Source organism: Notolepis coatsorum (assembly GCF_963971535.1).
Source record: "Notolepis coatsorum genome assembly, chromosome: 1".
Lineage (NCBI taxonomy): Eukaryota > Metazoa > Chordata > Actinopteri > Aulopiformes > Paralepididae > Notolepis > Notolepis coatsorum.
The window spans coordinates 67,826-87,354 of NC_140165.1; the positions used below are offsets into that span (position 1 = coordinate 67,826).

At 43.6% G+C, this 19,529-nt stretch overlaps 1 protein-coding gene across 1 annotated transcript in view; it reads left to right on the forward strand.

Moving 5' to 3' along the window:
* The window catches only part of LOC311239608 (interleukin-1 receptor accessory protein-like 1-B), a gene marked incomplete at both ends in the record, with an annotated part of 90,804 nt that overhangs the window by 40,230 nt on the left and 31,045 nt on the right, over window positions 1-19,529 (forward strand). Inside the window, one exon of the mRNA XM_084327982.1 lies at window positions 10,429-10,575. Within this exon, the coding sequence (XP_084184108.1) occupies window positions 10,429-10,575 (147 nt within the window). The remainder of the gene's footprint in view (window positions 1-10,428; window positions 10,576-19,529) is intronic.

A 19,529-nucleotide genomic window follows, 5' to 3' on the forward strand; every position in this document is an offset into this window, starting at 1 on the left:
TGCTAGGTCCGCCCCTGTGTGTGCACACGTGCATATCTGTTCATATGTAGGCTATGTGTATCTCTGCTTGTGTGCTTGGACGTGTGTTTGCATACATGTGTGTAGGTATATATTTGTGTGTGTGTGTGTGTGTGTGTGTGTGTGTGTGTGTGTGTGTGTGTGTGTGTGTGTGTGTGTGTGTGTGTGTGTATTTGTATCTGTTTCTGTGTATGTGTGTGTCTCCCTGTTTGTTTGTTTCTAGGTGTGTTTGTGCGTGTGCATGTATGATGTATGATGCAACGCTTCAGCAAGACCCGCCCCTCACTTAGTCATCATCATCACTCAGCCAATGAAAGAGCCCCTTTCAACATCCATGCACAGCACTGTGAGCGCGTCTCTGTGTATTCCTCTGGGAGGGGGCGGGAGGCCGGTTTGATTGACGTCCGATTGACATCCTGAAGTGCCTGCGTATCGGAAGGCGTGATTGAAAATCGAATAGTATTGGACTTTTGTCCCGCCCCCAAGTGCAGAGTGACATCACCTTTGTCCCACCCCCAAGTGCAGAGTGACATCACTTTTGTCCCACCCCCAAGTGCAGAGTGACATCACTTTTGTCCCGCCCCCAAGTGCAGAGTGACATCACTTTTGTCCCGCCCCCAAGTGCAGAGTGACATCACTTTTGTCCCGCCCCCAAGTGCAGAGTGACATCACTTTTGTCCCGCCCCCAAGTGCAGAGTGATATCACTTTTGTCCCGCCCCCAAGTGCAGAGTGATATCACTTTTGTCCCACCCCCAAGTGCAGACATCACTCAGGGATTAGGTGCTTTTAGAAACCCAAAGACTGTAAGTTAATGACACAGCAGCGCACACGTTTAGCACACACACACACACACACACACACACACACACACACACACACACACACACACACACACACACACACACACACACACACACACACACACACACACACACACACACACACACGTGAGCGAGCCGTCATCAGTGCGATTCATTCTTCTCTTTTATTTTCATTTCAGGTAGTTGTACCTTAATAAGATAATTGAAGGCTGGCATCTGTAAATGCAGATATAAGTACTTTATTCTTGGCGGCTACGTGGCGTAGTGGGCAAGGCGCTCGCCACGAAATGCTGGAGACGCTGGGCTTGCCTGTTCGAGCCCAGCGCTCCACATTTGCTTTCAGTTTAGCTGGTCGTCCGTACTAATACACATTGGCCGTATTAGGGGGTGGGAAACTGATGGGTGGGGATTGGGCGTTGTGGACAGCGACTCCTACAGGTCGGTTGGTGCGCCTGCGCAGTAGAATCAGGAAGTGTCGGGGGCAGCGTGAGCCTCCCACGCGTTACTCCTCGCCACTGAGAGATCGAGCTGCGCAGGTGAAAAGATGCGACTGCTGTTACCTCAAGTACCGGAGGGGACTCGTGCTATGTATGACTTAGTCCACATTGCAGCCGGCTTGTGGGAGGCAAGAAACAGCGTTCGTGACAGGGGAGGGTTGAATTGGATGATACGAAATTGGGATGGGAGAAAATATAGAAAATGGGAGAAAAAGTGGATCAAAAAAAATAAGTACTTTATTCTTATTTTATTATCATTATTATTATTATTATTATTATTATTATTATTATTATTATTATTATTATTATTATTATTATTATTATTATTATTATTATTATTATTATTATTATTATTATTATTATTATCATTATTTTCTTTCCAATTAAATGAAAATCAGAAAATAAGTGGTATATCATGGAAGATATGAAAGTCAATGCTTGAAGGAAAATGGACTTCGGAAATCAGTTTTTTATTTTTTATTTACTGTTCTGTAAAAGTCTTGTCGAATGTAATGTTTTATGTTTTGTGTGGACCCCAGGAACACTAGTTGTTGTCATGCAACAGCTAATGGGGATCCTAATCAACTCAATAAACTCAATTCCCAGGAAGAGAAATCAAAGGAAGTTCATAGAAAGATGTCCATAGAAATAGGTCTATAGTGAGAGGTCTATAGTGAGAGGTCTATAGTGAGAGGTCTATAGTGAGAGGTCTATAGTGAGAGGTCTATAGTGAGAGGTCTATAGTGAGAGGTCTATAGTGAGAGGTCTATAGTGAGAGGTCTATAGTGAGAGGTCTATAGTGAGAGGTCTATAGTGAGAGGTCTATAGAGAGAGGTCTATAGTGAGAGGTCTATAGTGAGAGGTCTATAGAGAGAGGTCTATAGTGAGAGGTCTATAGTGAGAGGTCTATAGTGAGAGGTCTATAGTGAGAGGTCTATAGAGAGAGGTCTATAGTGAGAGGTCTATAGAGAGAGGTCTATAGAGAGAGGTCTATAGAGAGGTCTATAGAGAGGTCTATAGAGAGGTCTATAGAGAGAGGTCTATAGAGAGAGGTCTATAGTGAGAGGTCTATAGAGAGGTCTATAGAGAGAGGTCTATAGAGAGGTCTATAGTGAGAGGTCTATAGAGAGAGGTCTATAGAGAGGTCTATAGAGAGGTCTATAGAGAGGTCTATAGAGAGAGGTCTATAGAGAGAGGTCTATAGTGAGAGGTCTATAGAGAGGTCTATAGAGAGGTCTATAGTGAGAGGTCTATAGAGAGGTCTATAGTGAGAGGTCTATAGAGAGAGGTCTATAGAGAGAGGTCTATAGTGAGAGGTCTATAGTGAGAGGTCTATAGAAATAGGTCTATAGTGAGAGGTCTATAGAGAGGTCTATAGTGAGAGGTCTATAGTGAGAGGTCTATAGAGAGAGGTCTATAGTGAGAGGTCTATAGTGAGAGGTCTATAGTGAGAGGTCTATAGTGAGAGGTCTATAGTGAGAGGTCTATATAGAGGTCTATATAGAGGTCTATAGTGAGAGGTCTATAGTGAGAGGTCTATAGTGAGAGGTCTATAGTGAGAGGTCTATAGTGAGAGGTCTATAGTGAGAGGTCTATAGTGAGAGGTCTATAGTGAGAGGTCTATAGAGAGAGGTCTATAGTGAGAGGTCTATAGTGAGAGGTCTATAGTGAGAGGTCTATAGTGAGAGGTCTATAGTGAGAGGTCTATAGTGAGAGGTCTATAGAGAGAGGTCTATAGTGAGAGGTCTATAGTGAGAGGTCTATAGAGAGGTCTATAGTGAGAGGTCTATAGTGAGAGGTCTATAGTGAGAGGTCTATAGTGAGAGGTCTATAGTGAGGTCTATAGAGAGAGGTCTATAGTGAGAGGTCTATAGTGAGAGGTCTATAGTGAGAGGTCTATAGTGAGAGGTCTATAGTGAGAGGTCTATAGTGAGAGGTCTATAGTGAGAGGTCTATAGTGAGAGGTCTATAGTGAGAGGTCTATAGAGAGGTCTATAGTGAGAGGTCTATAGAGAGAGGTCTATAGTGAGGTCTATAGAGAGAGGTCTATAGTGAGAGGTCTATAGTGAGAGGTCTATAGTGAGAGGTCTATAGTGAGAGGTCTATAGTGAGAGGTCTATAGTGAGAGGTCTATAGTGAGAGGTCTATAGTGAGAGGTCTATAGTGAGAGGTCTATAGTGAGAGGTCTATAGTGAGAGGTCTATAGAGAGAGGTCTATAGAGAGAGGTCTATAGTGAGAGGTCTATAGTGAGAGGTCTATAGAGAGAGGTCTATAGTGAGAGGTCTATAGAGAGGTCTATAGTGAGAGGTCTATAGAGAGGTCTATAGAGAGAGGTCTATAGAGAGAGGTCTATAGAGAGAGGTCTATAGTGAGAGGTCTATAGAGAGGTCTATAGTGAGAGGTCTATAGAGAGGTCTATAGAGAGAGGTCTATAGAGAGAGGTCTATAGAGAGAGGTCTATAGTGAGAGGTCTATAGTGAGAGGTCTATAGAGAGAGGTCTATAGTGAGAGGTCTATAGAGAGGTCTATAGTGAGAGGTCTATAGTGAGAGGTCTATAGTGAGAGGTCTATAGAGAGGTCTATAGTGAGAGGTCTATAGTGAGAGGTCTATAGTGAGAGGTCTATAGAGAGAGGTCTATAGTGAGAGGTCTATAGTGAGAGGTCTATAGTGAGAGGTCTATAGTGAGAGGTCTATAGAGAGAGGTCTATAGAGAGGTCTATAGTGAGAGGTCTATAGTGAGAGGTCTATAGAGAGGTCTATAGAGAGAGGTCTATAGAGAGAGGTCTATAGTGAGAGGTCTATAGTGAGAGGTCTATAGTGAGAGGTCTATAGAGAGAGGTCTATAGTGAGAGGTCTATAGAGAGAGGTCTATAGTGAGAGGTCTATAGTGAGAGGTCTATAGTGAGAGGTCTATAGAGAGGTCTATAGTGAGAGGTCTATAGAAAGAGGTCTATAGAAAGAGGTCCATAGAAAGAGGTCCATAGAAAGAGGTCCATAGAAAGAGGTCCATAGAAAGAGGTCCATAGAAAGAGGTCCATAGAAAGAGGTCCATAGAAAGAGGTCCATAGAAAGAGGTCCATAGAAAGAGGTCCATAGAAAGAGGTCTATAGAAAGAGGTCCATAGAAAGAGGTCCATAGAAAGAGGTCCATAGAAAGAGGTCTATAGAAAGAGGTCTATAGATGGAAATATAGAGGAATTCTGAATTGTTTAGCACCAGTGTTGGGCAAGTTACTTTAAAAAAGTAACTAGTTACAGTTACTAGTTACTTCTTCCAAAAAGTAACTAAATTGCTTACTCAGTTACAAATTACATTAAATTATGCTTGTTAAGCACTATACCAAAAATAAATAACAAATATATACTGATTGATTGAACATTGAACATGGATCTGACGTCCATGTTCCATAACACCCCCTATCTGACGTCCATGTTCCATAACGCCCCCTATCTGACGTCCATGTTCCATAACACCCCCTATCTGACGTCCATGTTCCATAACACCCCCTATCTGACGTCCATGTTCCATAACGCCCCCTATCTGACATCCATGTTCCATAACGCCCCCTATCTGACGTCCATGTTCCATAACACCCCCTATCTGACGTCCATGTTCCATAACACCCCCTATCTGACGTCCATGTTCCATAACACCCCCTATCTGACATCCATGTTCCATAACACCCCCCCTATCTGACGTCCATGTTCCATAACACCCCCCCTATCTGACGTCCATGTTCCATAATGCCCCCTATCTGTCCATGTTCCATAACGCCCCCTATCTGACGTCCATGTTCCATAACACCCCCTATCTGACGTCCATGTTCCATAACACCCCCTATCTGACGTCCATGTTCCATAACACCCCCTATCTGACGTCCATGTTCCATAACACCCCCTATCTGACGTCCATGTTCCATAACACCCCCCCTATCTGACGTCCATGTTCCATAACACCCCCCCTATCTGACGTCCATGTTCCATAACACCCCCTATCTGACGTCCATGTTCCATAATGCCCCCTATCTGACATCCATGTTCCATAACGCTCCCTATCTGACGTCCATGTTCCATAACGCCCCCCTATCTGACATCCATGTTCCATAACGCTCCCTATCTGACGTCCATGTTCCATAACGCCCCCCTATCTGACGTCCATGTTCCATAACACCCCCCTATCTGACATCCATGTTCCATAACGCCTCCCTATCTGACGTCCATGTTCCATAACGCCCCCTATCTGACATCCATGTTCCATAACGCCCCCTATCTGACGTCCATGTTCCATAACACCCCCTATCTGACGTCCATGTTCCATAACGCCCCCTATCTGACGTCCATGTTCCATAACACCCCCTATCTGACGTCCATGTTCCATAACACCCCCTATCTGACGTCCATGTTCCATAATGCCCCCTATCTGACGTCCATGTTCCATAACGCCCCCTATCTGACGTCCATGTTCCATAACACCCCCCCTATCTGACGTCCATGTTCCATAACGCCCCCTATCTGACATCCATGTTCCATAACGCCCCCCTATCTGACGTCCATGTTCCATAACGCCCCCTATCTGACATCCATGTTCCATAACACCCCCCTATCTGACATCCATGTTCCATAACGCCCCCCCTATCTGACATCCATGTTCCATAACGCCCCCTATCTGTCCATGTCTGTGATACCTTGACCCGACACCGGATGGAACCTGCCCCTAGGGTTCATCAGGCTCTCGTCAGGTCTGCCAAGGGGGGGGGGGGTCTTGTCAGGCTCCGGTGATGACGGATGGGGGGGGGGGGGGGGGGGACACTTCGATCCGGTGAAGTCCAGCCGGCTAAACTAATGACTGAGCGTTCTGTGCTGCTCTGGCGGCTGATGCAGGGTGATGGAGCTCCTCTGGGGGGGGGAGGGGGGGGGGGGCGGTGTGGGTGTGTGTGTGGGTGTGTGTGTAGGTGTGTGTGTGTTTGTGTGTGTGTGTGTAAGCTGTCAGGGTCAGGTTTTTTTTCCACATACTGTAACTGAGTGTGTCAAACACGGCCCACACTTTATTCTGCGTCAGTTGCTCCGTATAACTCCGTGAGATTCCAGACTCAGATTGTGATAATTATCCACAGCATAGTCAGCGGACCACTAGCCCAGCTTATAGCCGCTTCCATTAGTGTATGCTAATCTAGGCTAGCTTGCTGCTGAGTCTGTCTGAACTCCAGTGTTGTGTCTGTGTTCCCAGCTGACCTGATCTACCTTTAGAGACCTTTAGAGACCGTTGTCTCTGCACGGCACGGTGGTGTAGTGGTTAACACTGCCGCCTCACAGCTAGAAGGTCCAGGGTTCGATTCCCGCTTGGGGACCAGGTTGCCGCGTTGCCAGGTACCCGGGCCTTTCTGTGTGGAGTTTGCATGTTGCAAGGGTTTCCCCGCCGATAAGAGAAACCCAATGGAAAAACATGCACAACAACAGATCGCTAACGCTGTCGCGTCCCTGACGAAGACGGACAGGAGCACTTGGATTGGTCCCCTGGGCGGCGCGGCCCCACGCCGACGCGCCTATCTGCTCCCGGCTGCCCTTGGGGGGGACGACGACGACGACGGGATGGGTCAAGTGCAGAGACTCAATATCATCGGCGACCCAACTAACTGCATGTGTGTGTGTTCCTGTGTGTGTGCCGCCCATCGCATGCCTGCATGCCGAATAAAGACTTCTCCAAAGTCCAGTTATTATATTCTGTCTCTGAACTCCTGCTGACCTGATGTACCTTTAGAGATCGTTCAAATCGAATCAAATCAAATGTATCTGTAAGGCCCGACAACACATGTTAATGTCCCAATGGGCCGGACACGTCTTTGTTAAACAAGTCAAGAAGAAACATCACAATAAATCAAGAACAAAACAAAAACACCATAAAGTCCAATTTTTTTTTTAATAAATGCAAAATAAATGCAACACTCCCAGACATACCCCACGCGAAGGTAAGGAAAAACTCACTAAAGCCTAGCAATAGGAAAAAATGCACCACAGGCAATGTGGAGGAGAGAAACCTTAGAAGGGCCGTTCAAGGGGGGATCTCCCTTCTTAGATGTCGGTGATAGTAGTGTTGCAGTAAAACAGGCGTTCTCTCTCTCCTCAGCTGACCTGATGTAGGTTTACAGATAGGGATGTTCGATATTGGCTTTTTTACCGATACCGATATACCGATATTGTCCAACTGTTAATTTCCGGTACTGATATCAACCGATACCGATATATGCAGGGTACCCCCCCCCCCCCAAAAAACAGAATAATTTCAGATAATTAACATTACATATCTCTTGTCGTGGAATTAACACAACATTATGCATACTTTTGACAATAAATAAAATCAGAATTAGTTATTACTTGCTTGCCTGGGTAAATAAGGGTTAAATAAATGTTAAAAAAAATATTTCTTTTTTTGAAAACCGATACAGATAATTTCCGATATCACATTTGAATGCCAATATTGGCCGATAATATCGGACATCCCTAGTTTACAGACCGTTCTCTCTCTCCCCAGCTGACCTGATGTAGGTTTACAGACCGTTCTCTCTCTCCGCAGCTGACCTGATATAGGTTTACAGACCGTTCTCTCTCTCCGCAGCTGACCTGATGTAGGTTTACAGACCGTTCTCTCTCTCCGCAGCTGACCCGATGTAGGTTTACAGACCGTTCTCTCTCTCCCCAGCTGACCTGATGTAGGTTTACAGACCGTTCTCTCTCTCCCCAGCTGACCTGATGTAGGTTTACAGACCGTTCTCTCTCTCCGCAGCTGACCTGATGTAGGTTTACAGACCGTTCTCTCTCTCCCCAGCTGACCTGATGTAGGTTTACAGACCGTTCTCTCTCTCCCCAGCTGACCTGATGTAGGTTTACAGACCGTTCTCTCTCTCCGCAGCTGACCTGATGTAGGTTTACAGACCGTTCTCTCTCTCCGCAGCTGACCTGATGTAGGTTTACAGACCGTTCTCTCTCTCCCCAGCTGACCTGATGTAGGTTTACAGACCGTTATCTCTCTCCCCAGCTGACCTGATGTAGGTTTACAGACCGTTCTCTCTCTCCCCAGCTGACCTGATGTAGGTTTACAGACCGTTCTCTCTCTCCGTAGCTGACCTGATGTAGGTTTACAGACCGTTCTCTCTCTCCGCAGCTGACCTGATGTAGGTTTACAGACCGTTCTCTCTCTCCGCAGCTGACCTGATGTAAGTTTACAGACCGTTCTCTCTCTCCGCAGCTGACCTGATGTAGGTTTACAGACCGTTCTCTCTCTCCGCAGCTGACCTGATGTAGGTTTACAGACCGTTCTCTCTCTCCGCAGCTGACCTGATGTAGGTTTACAGACCGTTCTCTCTCTCCCCAGCTGACCTGATGTAGGTTTACAGACCGTTCTCTCTCTCCCCAGCTGACCTGATGTAGGTTTACAGACCGTTCTCTCTCTCCGCAGCTGACCTGATGTAGGTTTACAGACCGTTCTCTCTCTCCCCAGCTGACCTGATGTAGGTTTACAGACCGTTCTCTCTCTCCGCAGCTGACCTGATGTAGGTTTACAGACCGTTCTCTCTCTCCGCAGCTGACCTGATGTAGGTTTACAGACCGTTCTCTCTCTCCCCAGCTGACCTGATGTAGGTTTACTGACCGTTCTCTCTCTCCGCAGCTGACCTGATGTAGGTTTACTGACCGTTCTCTCTCTCCGCAGCTGACCTGATGTAGGTTTACAGACCGTTCTCTCTCTCCCCAGCTGACCTGATGTAGGTTTACTGACCGTTCTCTCTCTCCGCAGCTGACCTGATGTAGGTTTACTGACCGTTCTCTCTCTCCGCAGCTGACCTGATGTAGGTTTACAGACCGTTCTCTCTCTCCGCAGCTGACCTGATGTAGGTTTACAGACCGTTCTTTCTCTCCGCAGCTGACCTGATGTAGGTTTACAGACCGTTCTCTCTCTCCCCAGCTGACCTGATGTAGGTTTACTGACCGTTCTCTCTCTCCGCAGCTGACCTGATGTAGGTTTACAGACCGTTCTCTCTCTCCGCAGCTGACCTGATGTAGGTTTACAGACCGTTCTCTCTCTCCGCAGCTGACCTGATGTAGGTTTACAGACCGTTCTCTCTCTCCGCAGCTGACCTGATGTAGGTTTACAGACCGTTCTCTCTCTCCGCAGCTGACCTGATGTAGGTTTACAGACCGTTCTCTCTCTCCCCAGCTGACCTGATGTAGGTTTACAGACCGTTCTCTCTCTCCCCAGCTGACCTGATGTAGGTTTACAGACCGTTCTCTCTCTCCGCAGCTGACCTGATGTAGGTTTACAGACCGTTCTCTCTCTCCGCAGCTGACCTGATGTAGGTTTACAGACCGTTCTCTCTCTCCCCAGCTGACCTGATGTAGGTTTACTGACCGTTCTCTCTCTCCCCAGCTGACCTGATGTAGGTTTACTGACCGTTCTCTCTCTCCGCAGCTGACCTGATGTAGGTTTACAGACCGTTCTCTCTCTCCCCAGCTGACCTGATGTAGGTTTACTGACCGTTCTCTCTCTCCCCAGCTGACCTGATGTAGGTTTACAGACCGTTCTCTCTCTCCGCAGCTGACCTGATGTAGGTTTACAGACCGTTCTCTCTCTCCGCAGCTGACCTGATGTAGGTTTACAGACCGTTCTCTCTCTCCCCAGCTGACCTGATGTAGGTTTACTGACCGTTCTCTCTCTCCCCAGCTGACCTGATGTAGGTTTACAGACCGTTCTCTCTCTCCGCAGCTGACCTGATGTAGGTTTACAGACCGTTCTCTCTCTCCGCAGCTGACCTGATGTAGGTTTACAGACCGTTCTCTCTCTCCCCAGCTGACCTGATGTAGGTTTACTGACCGTTCTCTCTCTCCGCAGCTGACCTGATGTAGGTTTACAGACCGTTCTCTCTCTCCCCAGCTGACCTGATGTAGGTTTACAGACCGTTCTCTCTCTCCGCAGCTGACCTGATGTAGGTTTACAGACCGTTCTCTCTCTCCCCAGCTGACCTGATGTAGGTTTACAGACCGTTCTCTCTCTCCCCAGCTGACCTGATGTAGGTTTACAGACCGTTCTCTCTCTCCGCAGCTGACCTGATGCACACGGTGGAGCTGGCTGGCGGCCTGGGTGCCATCCTGCTGCTGCTCATCTGCCTGGTGACTCTGTACAAGTGCTACAAGATAGAGCTCATGCTGTTCTACAGAAACCAGTTTGGCAGCGAGGACCTGGACGGAGGTAAGACCTTTTGTTGTTGTTGTTGTTTTCTGTTCATTTTTGTGTGTTGTTTTTTAGCTAGGAAGCACTGTGGTTGAGATGTGTGTTATACATGCAAACAAACACATACCTGTACATAGATATACCTTATACTGTACATACATTGAGATGTCTGTCTGTCTGTCTGTCTGTCTGTCTGTCTGTCTGTCTGTCTGTCTGTCTGTCTGTCTGTCTGTCTGTCTGTCTGTCTGTCTGTCTGTCTGTTAAGAGGATATACCAAACACATCCTGGTGGATCATGATAGATAATCCATTGACACAGTGACAGACTGTATACGAATGACTATTCTCATCGTAGGTGTCTCTTTTTTATCAGCCCTCTAGAGATTTATGTAATTCTGGACTGAATCCCATCTAACAACAAAGTTCTTCTCAGTTATTTTATTATCTTGGGTCGATATCAGATATCAGGGTTGGATCAGATAAGTGACAATATATAATTCGCCGTATTGGCTTTGACACCATATTTGGTCAACTTGTGTGTTTTCTATTGTACTTTATTTATTTAGTATTATTTATTTAGCATTATTTATTCATAGAGCTGCTTTAAAATACTTTAACTTTAAAATAAATGTAGAATAGAATGAAATGAAGGAAAGCGCACATAAGTAAAACAGACCAGGGGATAAAAGCGCTGTGGAAGAGACGTGTGTTCAGTCTGATTTAAAAAGAGACGTGTCTTCAGTCCTGATTTAAAAAGAGACGTGTCTTCAGTCCTGATTTAAAAAGAGACGTGTCTTCAGTCCTGATTTAAAAAGAGACTTGTCTTCAGTCCTGATTTAAAAAGAGACTTGTCTTCAGTCCTGATTTAAAAAGAGACTTGTCTTCAGTCCTGATTTAAAAAGAGACGTGTCTTCAGTCCTGATTTAAAAAGAGACGTGTCTTCAGTCCTGATTTAAAAAGAGACGTGTCTTCAGTCCTGATTTAAAAAGAGACGTGTCTTCAGTCCTGATTTAAAAAGAGACGTGTCTTCAGTCCTGATTTAAAAAGAGACGTGTCTTCAGTCCTGATTTAAAAAGAGAAGTGTACCAGGAGTGAGGCAGATGCACAGGGCTCACCACCTTTATCTTAAAAACTAAATTATAAGCGCTATACCAACCGAAATGATTACTTCATTTTAAACTAAACGACCCTACTCCTTTGTACACTTTGGAACTGACAAACAAGAAGCAATTAACCTTCTGAGAAGCAGCAGACCCCGCCGTAACAAACGGCGCTACAAACACTGGTCTACTACAGCCTACAGCACAACATGGACGGTGAAATCACCCTACAAACATTGTGGAATGCCATCCAGCAAAGCAGAACTGAGCTGCTCCAAAAGACAACTGATATTCAAACTAGTTTGGAAACAATCAGAAGCTCGATGACGACGCTTAACGAACAAGTGGAAGTAGTGCAGCAACGAGTCAGCCGCAACGAGGATAACATCCAGACGGCTCACGAAACAATCACTAAACTAGAAAAAGAGATGACCACTGTAAAACTAAAAGTCCAACAGTATGAAGACAGCTCATTGCGCGCAGTCGTTCGTTTGGAGGGGCTTCCAGAGTCAGTGGAGAAACAGGACCTCGCCGGCTTCCTAGCTGCTTTTTTACTATGGCTATTTGGCGAAGATAAACTCGGCGGACCCGTGCTGATCGACAGCGCGTATCGCTTGAAATTAAAACAACCAAACCCCAGCAAGCCTAGACCAATACTCCTGAAACTACTGCGAGCACAACAAAAGGACGCTATCATGCGCCTGGCGAGGGAGAAGGTGGAACTGTACTACGGCGGGACCGAGGAAACCTCCAGAAGCAGGATCTACTTTTACAGTCACTTCAGCCAGGAGGTGATGAAGAAACGCAAGCTGTTTGACGACGTGAAACGCATATTCAGATCTAAAAGCCTGTCTTACTCAATGAGACACCCAGCAATATTAAGAGTCGAACACGGCGGGACCTCCCGTGACTTTCATTCCCCAGAAGCCGCACAAGATTTCATCCGTGAACTTGATCGAGGCTGAAAGCGGGCAGATCAAGCCCGTCGCCAGGATGAAATGACTGGGGGGGGGGGCAACTGAGGATCCAAGACAAACACCGTGAGACGAGATAAGTAGCCAAAACTAAGACACACACACTACCAAATGACTCTTATGAGCTATTAGAAAAACCAGAAACAACCCTGAACGTGGTTAATTAAAGGACAAGTATCAAAACTGAATCATCAGTGTATAATTTCTAGTTTTTTTTGATTTTGTGGTGTTTATATATATATTTCCATTTTCTCTATTTTTTATTACATCCAATTCATATATTTTTTCTTTCTTTGGTTTGATTGATTGAATTGATGGACAAGTTTGTTGGCGGATTGCATTAATGGGTGCAGTGCAGTGCAGCTCAGTACATACAGTTGTTGGGAGGATGCAGACCAGAGAAGGACTTTCGTCTTGTTTCCATCAGGGTCCCCCAATTTCAATTCATCATGTGACACGCGTGACATGCGGATGGACAGTACTGCTGCATCTATACATTTATGACATGCCAGATTTTCAAGTACAGTACTGTTTGTGATACTAAAAAAATCCAGAGGAAGAGTGTATATACATTTGACATAGATTGGGTTGATTGTTTTACTTTTTAGGGTGTTGGTAGGCAACTATAGTTGTAGAACTTTGCATTTTTATTTCTTTTCGTAGCCTTTGCAGGGGGAAAGGATAGTTAGACCATGTAGGCTTACAAAAAAATTAAAAAAAAAAATTATTATAATAAAAAAAAGAACCACAAAAAAAAAAGAAACTGACAAGTAAATTGGTAGCCTATTATCTTTCCCCTCTTATTCATTATTCATTTCTCTTATTCATTAATTTATTTATTTCTCTGCCTTATTACTGAATCAATTGCTTGCCTGTATTGTTTGTTTTTTAGTTTAATTTTGTTCCTTTTTTCTTTTTGTTATAAGGAGTAACGCTTCACAGCCTGGTTCAAATAGTGGTGTGCCACCTGGCAATTTAAAGGGGGAGTTAACAGGGAGCCAAGTAGGGTAATATAGGACTAGTGAGCCTATGTTATGGTTTACTTTCTGTTTGGGGAGGGTATGGGGGGGAAAAAGGGTGGGGGGGGGACCTAGTACAAATACATATTATCTTCACGAACTCAATGCATGTGATCTTGTGAACCATGATAGATTGTATGATATAACTGGAGTGACTAATGGTAGGCATATGCACTGTGAACATGTGTGTGTGTGTGCAAAAACACACGCACGCGCCCATGTCCAAATGGAATGCTGCAATCTCTATAACAAAACCACAATTAAACCCTTATTAAAGTCGATATTGAAAATGATCCTAGATGACTAGCACTCTGACATTTATGTCCTTCAATGTTAAGGGCATCAATAATCCCATTAAAAGGAAAAAGATTCTTAACTATTTAAAGAATCAAGATTGCGGCATTGCATTTATTCAGGAAAGCCACTTAACTGATGCAGAGCATGTGAAGTTGCAAAGAGATTGGGTTGGGTCAGTATTCTATTCCTCATTTAATTCCAGATCAAGAGGAGTGGCCATACTATGTCACAAACAGTTAAACCTAAAAATACGTTCTCAAGAAAAAGACACTGCAGGTAGATGGATAATCCTCAAATGTGACATAAATCACGAACCTTTTACACTTATTAATCTATATGGCCCCAACAAAGACGATGCACCCTTTTTTAGGAATATTCTATTATCCTCTGCACAAAACTATGGCACATGTATCCTTGGAGGTGACTATAATTTAACACTGAGCACATCAGATAGATCTAATAGCATCCCCCAGCCATTAAGTGCCGCAGCCAAAGTAGTAAGGGACGGTATGTCTGAAATGGGTTTGGTCGATGTTTGGAGAATACTTAACCCACTGGAGAGGGAATACTCATTTCATTCTGCGGTACATGACACTTATTCCAGATTAGACTTGTTTTTAACAACTAAATCACTACTTCACAATGTAATTGAATGTAAATATCTAGCCTCTACAATATCGGATCACTGTCCTTTGAAATTGAAAGTGAAACAATATTTGGACAAACCTAAAACTAAGCGTTGGAGATTCAAGCCATATCTCCTTAACGACCCAGATTTTGTTAACTTCCTAGAAAATCAAATAGATGACTTTTTAATAATTAATGTAAACTCTGCCTCCCCAAGCATAATCTGGGAGACACTGAAAGCTTACCTAAGAGGTCAGATAACGTCTTTTGGAACTTCTAAACAAAGAAAAAGTAGACTGTATCTAAACACACTAGACAAAGAAATTCATGAACTAGAGAAAAAACATGCAGAATCCAATAGAGCAGAAACTCTGCACATACTAGTAAAAAAGCGGCTTGAATATAGCAACTTAACTACTAGCCAAGTAGAAGCAGACATGGCCAGAACTAAATACCACTACTATGAAAAGGGGGACAAAACCGGCAAGCTACTCAGCTGGCAAATAAGAAAAGAAGAGATGGCAAAAACAATAGACTCAATCAAATCTAAGGATGGTGATGTATTACATAAACCTGAAGAGATAAACCAGCGTTTTGAAATGTTCTACCACAATCTATATACGTCTGAAAACCAAGACTCAACTGCTACAAAATGCGAGGAATTCTTGGGAAATTTACAGATTACTAAGCTTCCTGTAGAAGTGAGAACTACTCTTGAAACAGAAATATCAAAGGAAGAAATCACCAAAGCTATTAACTCATTGCAAACGGGCAAAGCACCCGGTCCCGACGGCCTACCTGCTGAATTTTACAAACTGTTCATAAATAAATTAATCCGCCCTTATATGGACATGCTCAAAGACAGTCTCAATAATGGTAAATTACCACCAAGTCTAGAATTAGCAACAATCAATGTACTTCCTAAGCCCTCTAAGGATAAACAACTTTGTGACTCCTATAGGCCCCTGTCAATGTTAAATGTGGATTATAAAATATTTTCTAAAGCACTCGCACTAAGAATGGACCCTGTGATGTCTCTCTTAATCCACGAGGATCAGACAGGTTTTATTCAGCAGCGACAGGGATCTGACAATATCAGAAAACTTTTTCATATCATTGAGCTCTCTAAACAAACGAATGACTCAAGACTTGTAATCTCGATGGATGCTCGAAAAGCTTTTGATACAATAGAATTTGAATATCTTTTTTATACTCTGAAACAGATGAATTTTGGTGATGTTTTCATTAATTATATTAAGATGCTTTATTGCTCTCCGAAGGCACAAGTGTTGACAAATGGTATACTTTCCAAACCCTTCCAATTGGGACGTGGAGTACGACAGGGCTGCCCACTCTCCGTATATCTGTTCGCCGCAGCCATTGAACCGTTGGCGGTGGCAATACGGAACAACAACAATATATGTGGCATAAAGACTGGAGCAAACGAATCCAAACTCTCACTATATTGTGATGATTTACTAATTTATATTACCCAACCAGATATATCCTTGCCGCAATTACTCAGCATACTAGAGGCATACAGTGCCATATCTGGTTACACGATAAATTATGACAAGAGTGAAATAATGCCACTAAATAGTGTTACCACCCAGAATACCCACCCAATGATTTCCCATTTTAAATGGGCACCAAAAAACTTCAAATACCTGGGAATCCAAATATCTAACGACCTGAACCAAACATACCAAAATAACTATCTACCTATTATGGAAAAAATCAAAACAGACCTATACAAATGGAAAGATCTACCAATTTCTTTAATTGGACGTGTTAATGTGGTCAAGATGAATGTTCTGCCTAAATTAATTTATTTGTTCCAGTCAATTCCACTCAGCTGTCCACCAAGCTTGTTTACATCACTGAATAAAATCATTTCAATGTTTTTGTGGTCCCAGAAACGGGCTAGGATCAGATTAAAAGCACTACAGGCTCCCCTGAATAAAGGGGGCTTAAACCTCCCCAACTTCAGACTGTACTACCTAGCCTGTCAATCACGTGTTATTTGGTGTTGGCTCAACAGTGAGAGGCTGCCCACACCAGCATGGGTTAAACTGGAAGAGAACATAATCCATCCTACTCCACTACAGGTAATCCCCTATATAGACACGCAAAAAACCCTTAACTCTATCACTAAAAACCAGATTATACATCATACCTTTGCATGTTGGAAAGAAACTATTAAACTAATGGGAAATCAAAATACCTTGTTAATGAGCATGCCCCTGTGGAACAACCCTTGTGTCCCCAAAATTATTAGTGATGGAATATCTGAAAATTGGAGAACCAAGGGTATCAGCGAAATAAGAGACTTGTATAACCAAAGCATCTTTTCTGATTTTAATTCCCTGAGAGCGAAATATAATTTACCTTCATCCATTTTTTTTAAATACCTACAGATACGGAACTGGGTCAAAAATAACAGTTATAGCTATCCCCATATGTCTGAAACACCAATAGAGAAACTGTTTAACACTACAAAAACATCAAAGGGCCTGATATCTAAAATCTACACACTGATGAACACTGAACAGAAAGATGATAGGATGCTACAACAAAAAGATAAATGGGAAAAAGATATTAAACACAAATATACCATGAAAGAATGGCAGTCATTGCTCCAGAACTCCCAAACAACTTTAACAAATACCAACCATAGGTTAACACAATTTAATATACTACACAGAATTTATTATACACCTCACAGATTATATCAATTTAGCCACGAGACATCACCCAATTGTCTTCGATGTCAACATGCTAAAGGGGACCTAATCCACACGTTCTGGAATTGCCGGAAGTTAAATTATTACTGGAAATTTATATTTGAACAACTTTCAAAAATTATTGGAAAGACGATGACTCCTGACGCACGAATAGCTATTTTGGGTGATATCTCTATGCTGAGTAACTTTGACAACTTTGAAAAGAAATTTATCCTGTTAGGAATGTCTGCTGCAAAAAAATGTATTCTTTGTCATTGGAAATCTGAACCCCCTCCCCCGACTAAACAATGGTGGGCAGAACTCCTATCCTATTGCACACCTGAAAAAATCATGTATAATGTGAAAGGAAAAATAATACACTTTCAGAAGATCTGGGGTCGGGCAATGGATTACATACCAAATATGGGTATAGAACTGGAGAGAGCCAATTGAAGCATAGAGATTGTGGATATTGTCTTTTTATATTCTATATTTGTCTGCCTGTTTTTTTTCTTTTTGTTTATTATTTTATTCAGGTAGTAGCACAGACAATCATGGTCTTAAAGTAAATCATGCATTCGATATTTTTTTTCTTTTTCTTTTTTTTTGTACTAGGAAGGGTCGGGGAAGGGTTAGTAATTGTTTAGTTAGGAAATGTAATTTACATATTTATAACTTGCATTTTACAACTGTATGTAAATGAAATGTTAAAAGCAAATAAAAGATAATAATTGAAAAAAAAAAAAAAAAAAAAAGAGACGTGTCTTCAGTCCTGATTTAAAAAGCGGTAATGCTTTCCGAGGCCCTGATGGCTTCTGGGAGCTGAGAGTCGTGGGCCCAGTGCTGTTCGGCTTTGTCCGGTCTATTCTCTCTCTTCATTGGTTAAACCTTCACCAGCAGGGAGGAGGAGGAGGAGGGGGGGGGGGGGGGTCTGAGAAGGAGAATGTCAGGCGTTGAACCCTGATGCCAAACAGCAGTTGTGATTGATTGATTGATTGATTGATTGATTGAAAACTTTATTAACAGATTGCAGAATGGGTACAGTACAGTACAGCTCAATACATACAATTGTTAAGGGGATGCAGACCAGAGAAAGACTTTCGTCTTGTTTACATCAGGGTCCCCCATTTTCAATTCATCAGGACATATATGACATACATGACATACAGATAGACAGTACTGCTACATCTATACATTTATGACATACTGTACCAGATTTGCAAATACAGTACTGTTTGTGATACAAAAATAGTCCAGAAAAGAGAGTATATACATTTGACGTAAAAACTGTACATTGGGGGAGGTTGGGTAGGTGGGGTGGGGTTGGGGGGGGTGGGGGTCACTGTACATTGGAGGTGGTTGGGTGGGTGGGGTGGGGGGGGGTTCGGTAGGAGGGGTGGGTGGGGAACACTGTACAACTGTACAAGCAAAACTGTACATTGGAGGGGGTTGGGTTAGGACATTTACAGGGGCCAGTTTCGAATTGCAGTCTCCCGTAGGTGTTCTTTGAGAGTGGTTTTAAAAGTGGGTAGTGATTCACATTCCTTTACAGCTTTGGGTAGGGCGTTCCACATTGATGTGGCATAATTGCGAAACGTGTTTAGTCCCTTGTTTGAGCCGAATCTGGGTTTAACATGATTTGTGGAGCTCCCTCTGGTGTTGTGATCGTGGTATTCACTGACATTTGGGAAGTATTTTGACATGTACATGGGTACCTTGGTCGTGTAGTGTATCTTGTAGACCAGGCCCATTGCAAGTTGCTGTACTCTGTCGTCTACTCTAAGCCATCCTAGGTTGTCAAAGTGGGCAGGGGTGAGGTGGGTTCTAGGAGTTAGGTCAAGCAGTAGTCTGACCAGTTTGTTTTGAGATGTTTGTAGTCAAGGTACCCTTGAATGAGTGCTCCTGCCAGAGTCTTCAGGGTATTCTTGTTTACCAGAGAGGAGATCCGGTACAAGAATCTAGTTTGTTGGTTGACTTTTTTTATTACATTGGATGCCATTTTGTCACAGGAAAGATTAGCCTCTAGGATGGAACCCAGGTAAGTAATTTCATCTTTCCTTGTGACAATATTGTCAGCCACTGTAACTGAGAAGCCGTCGGTCTTGCTGAGTTTGTTATTTGAACCGGAGAGAATGGACTCCGTTTTGCCCATGTGTAATGATCATATATGTCCTGATGAATTGAAAATGGGGGACCCTGATGTAAACAAGACGAAAGTCTTTCTCTGGTCTGC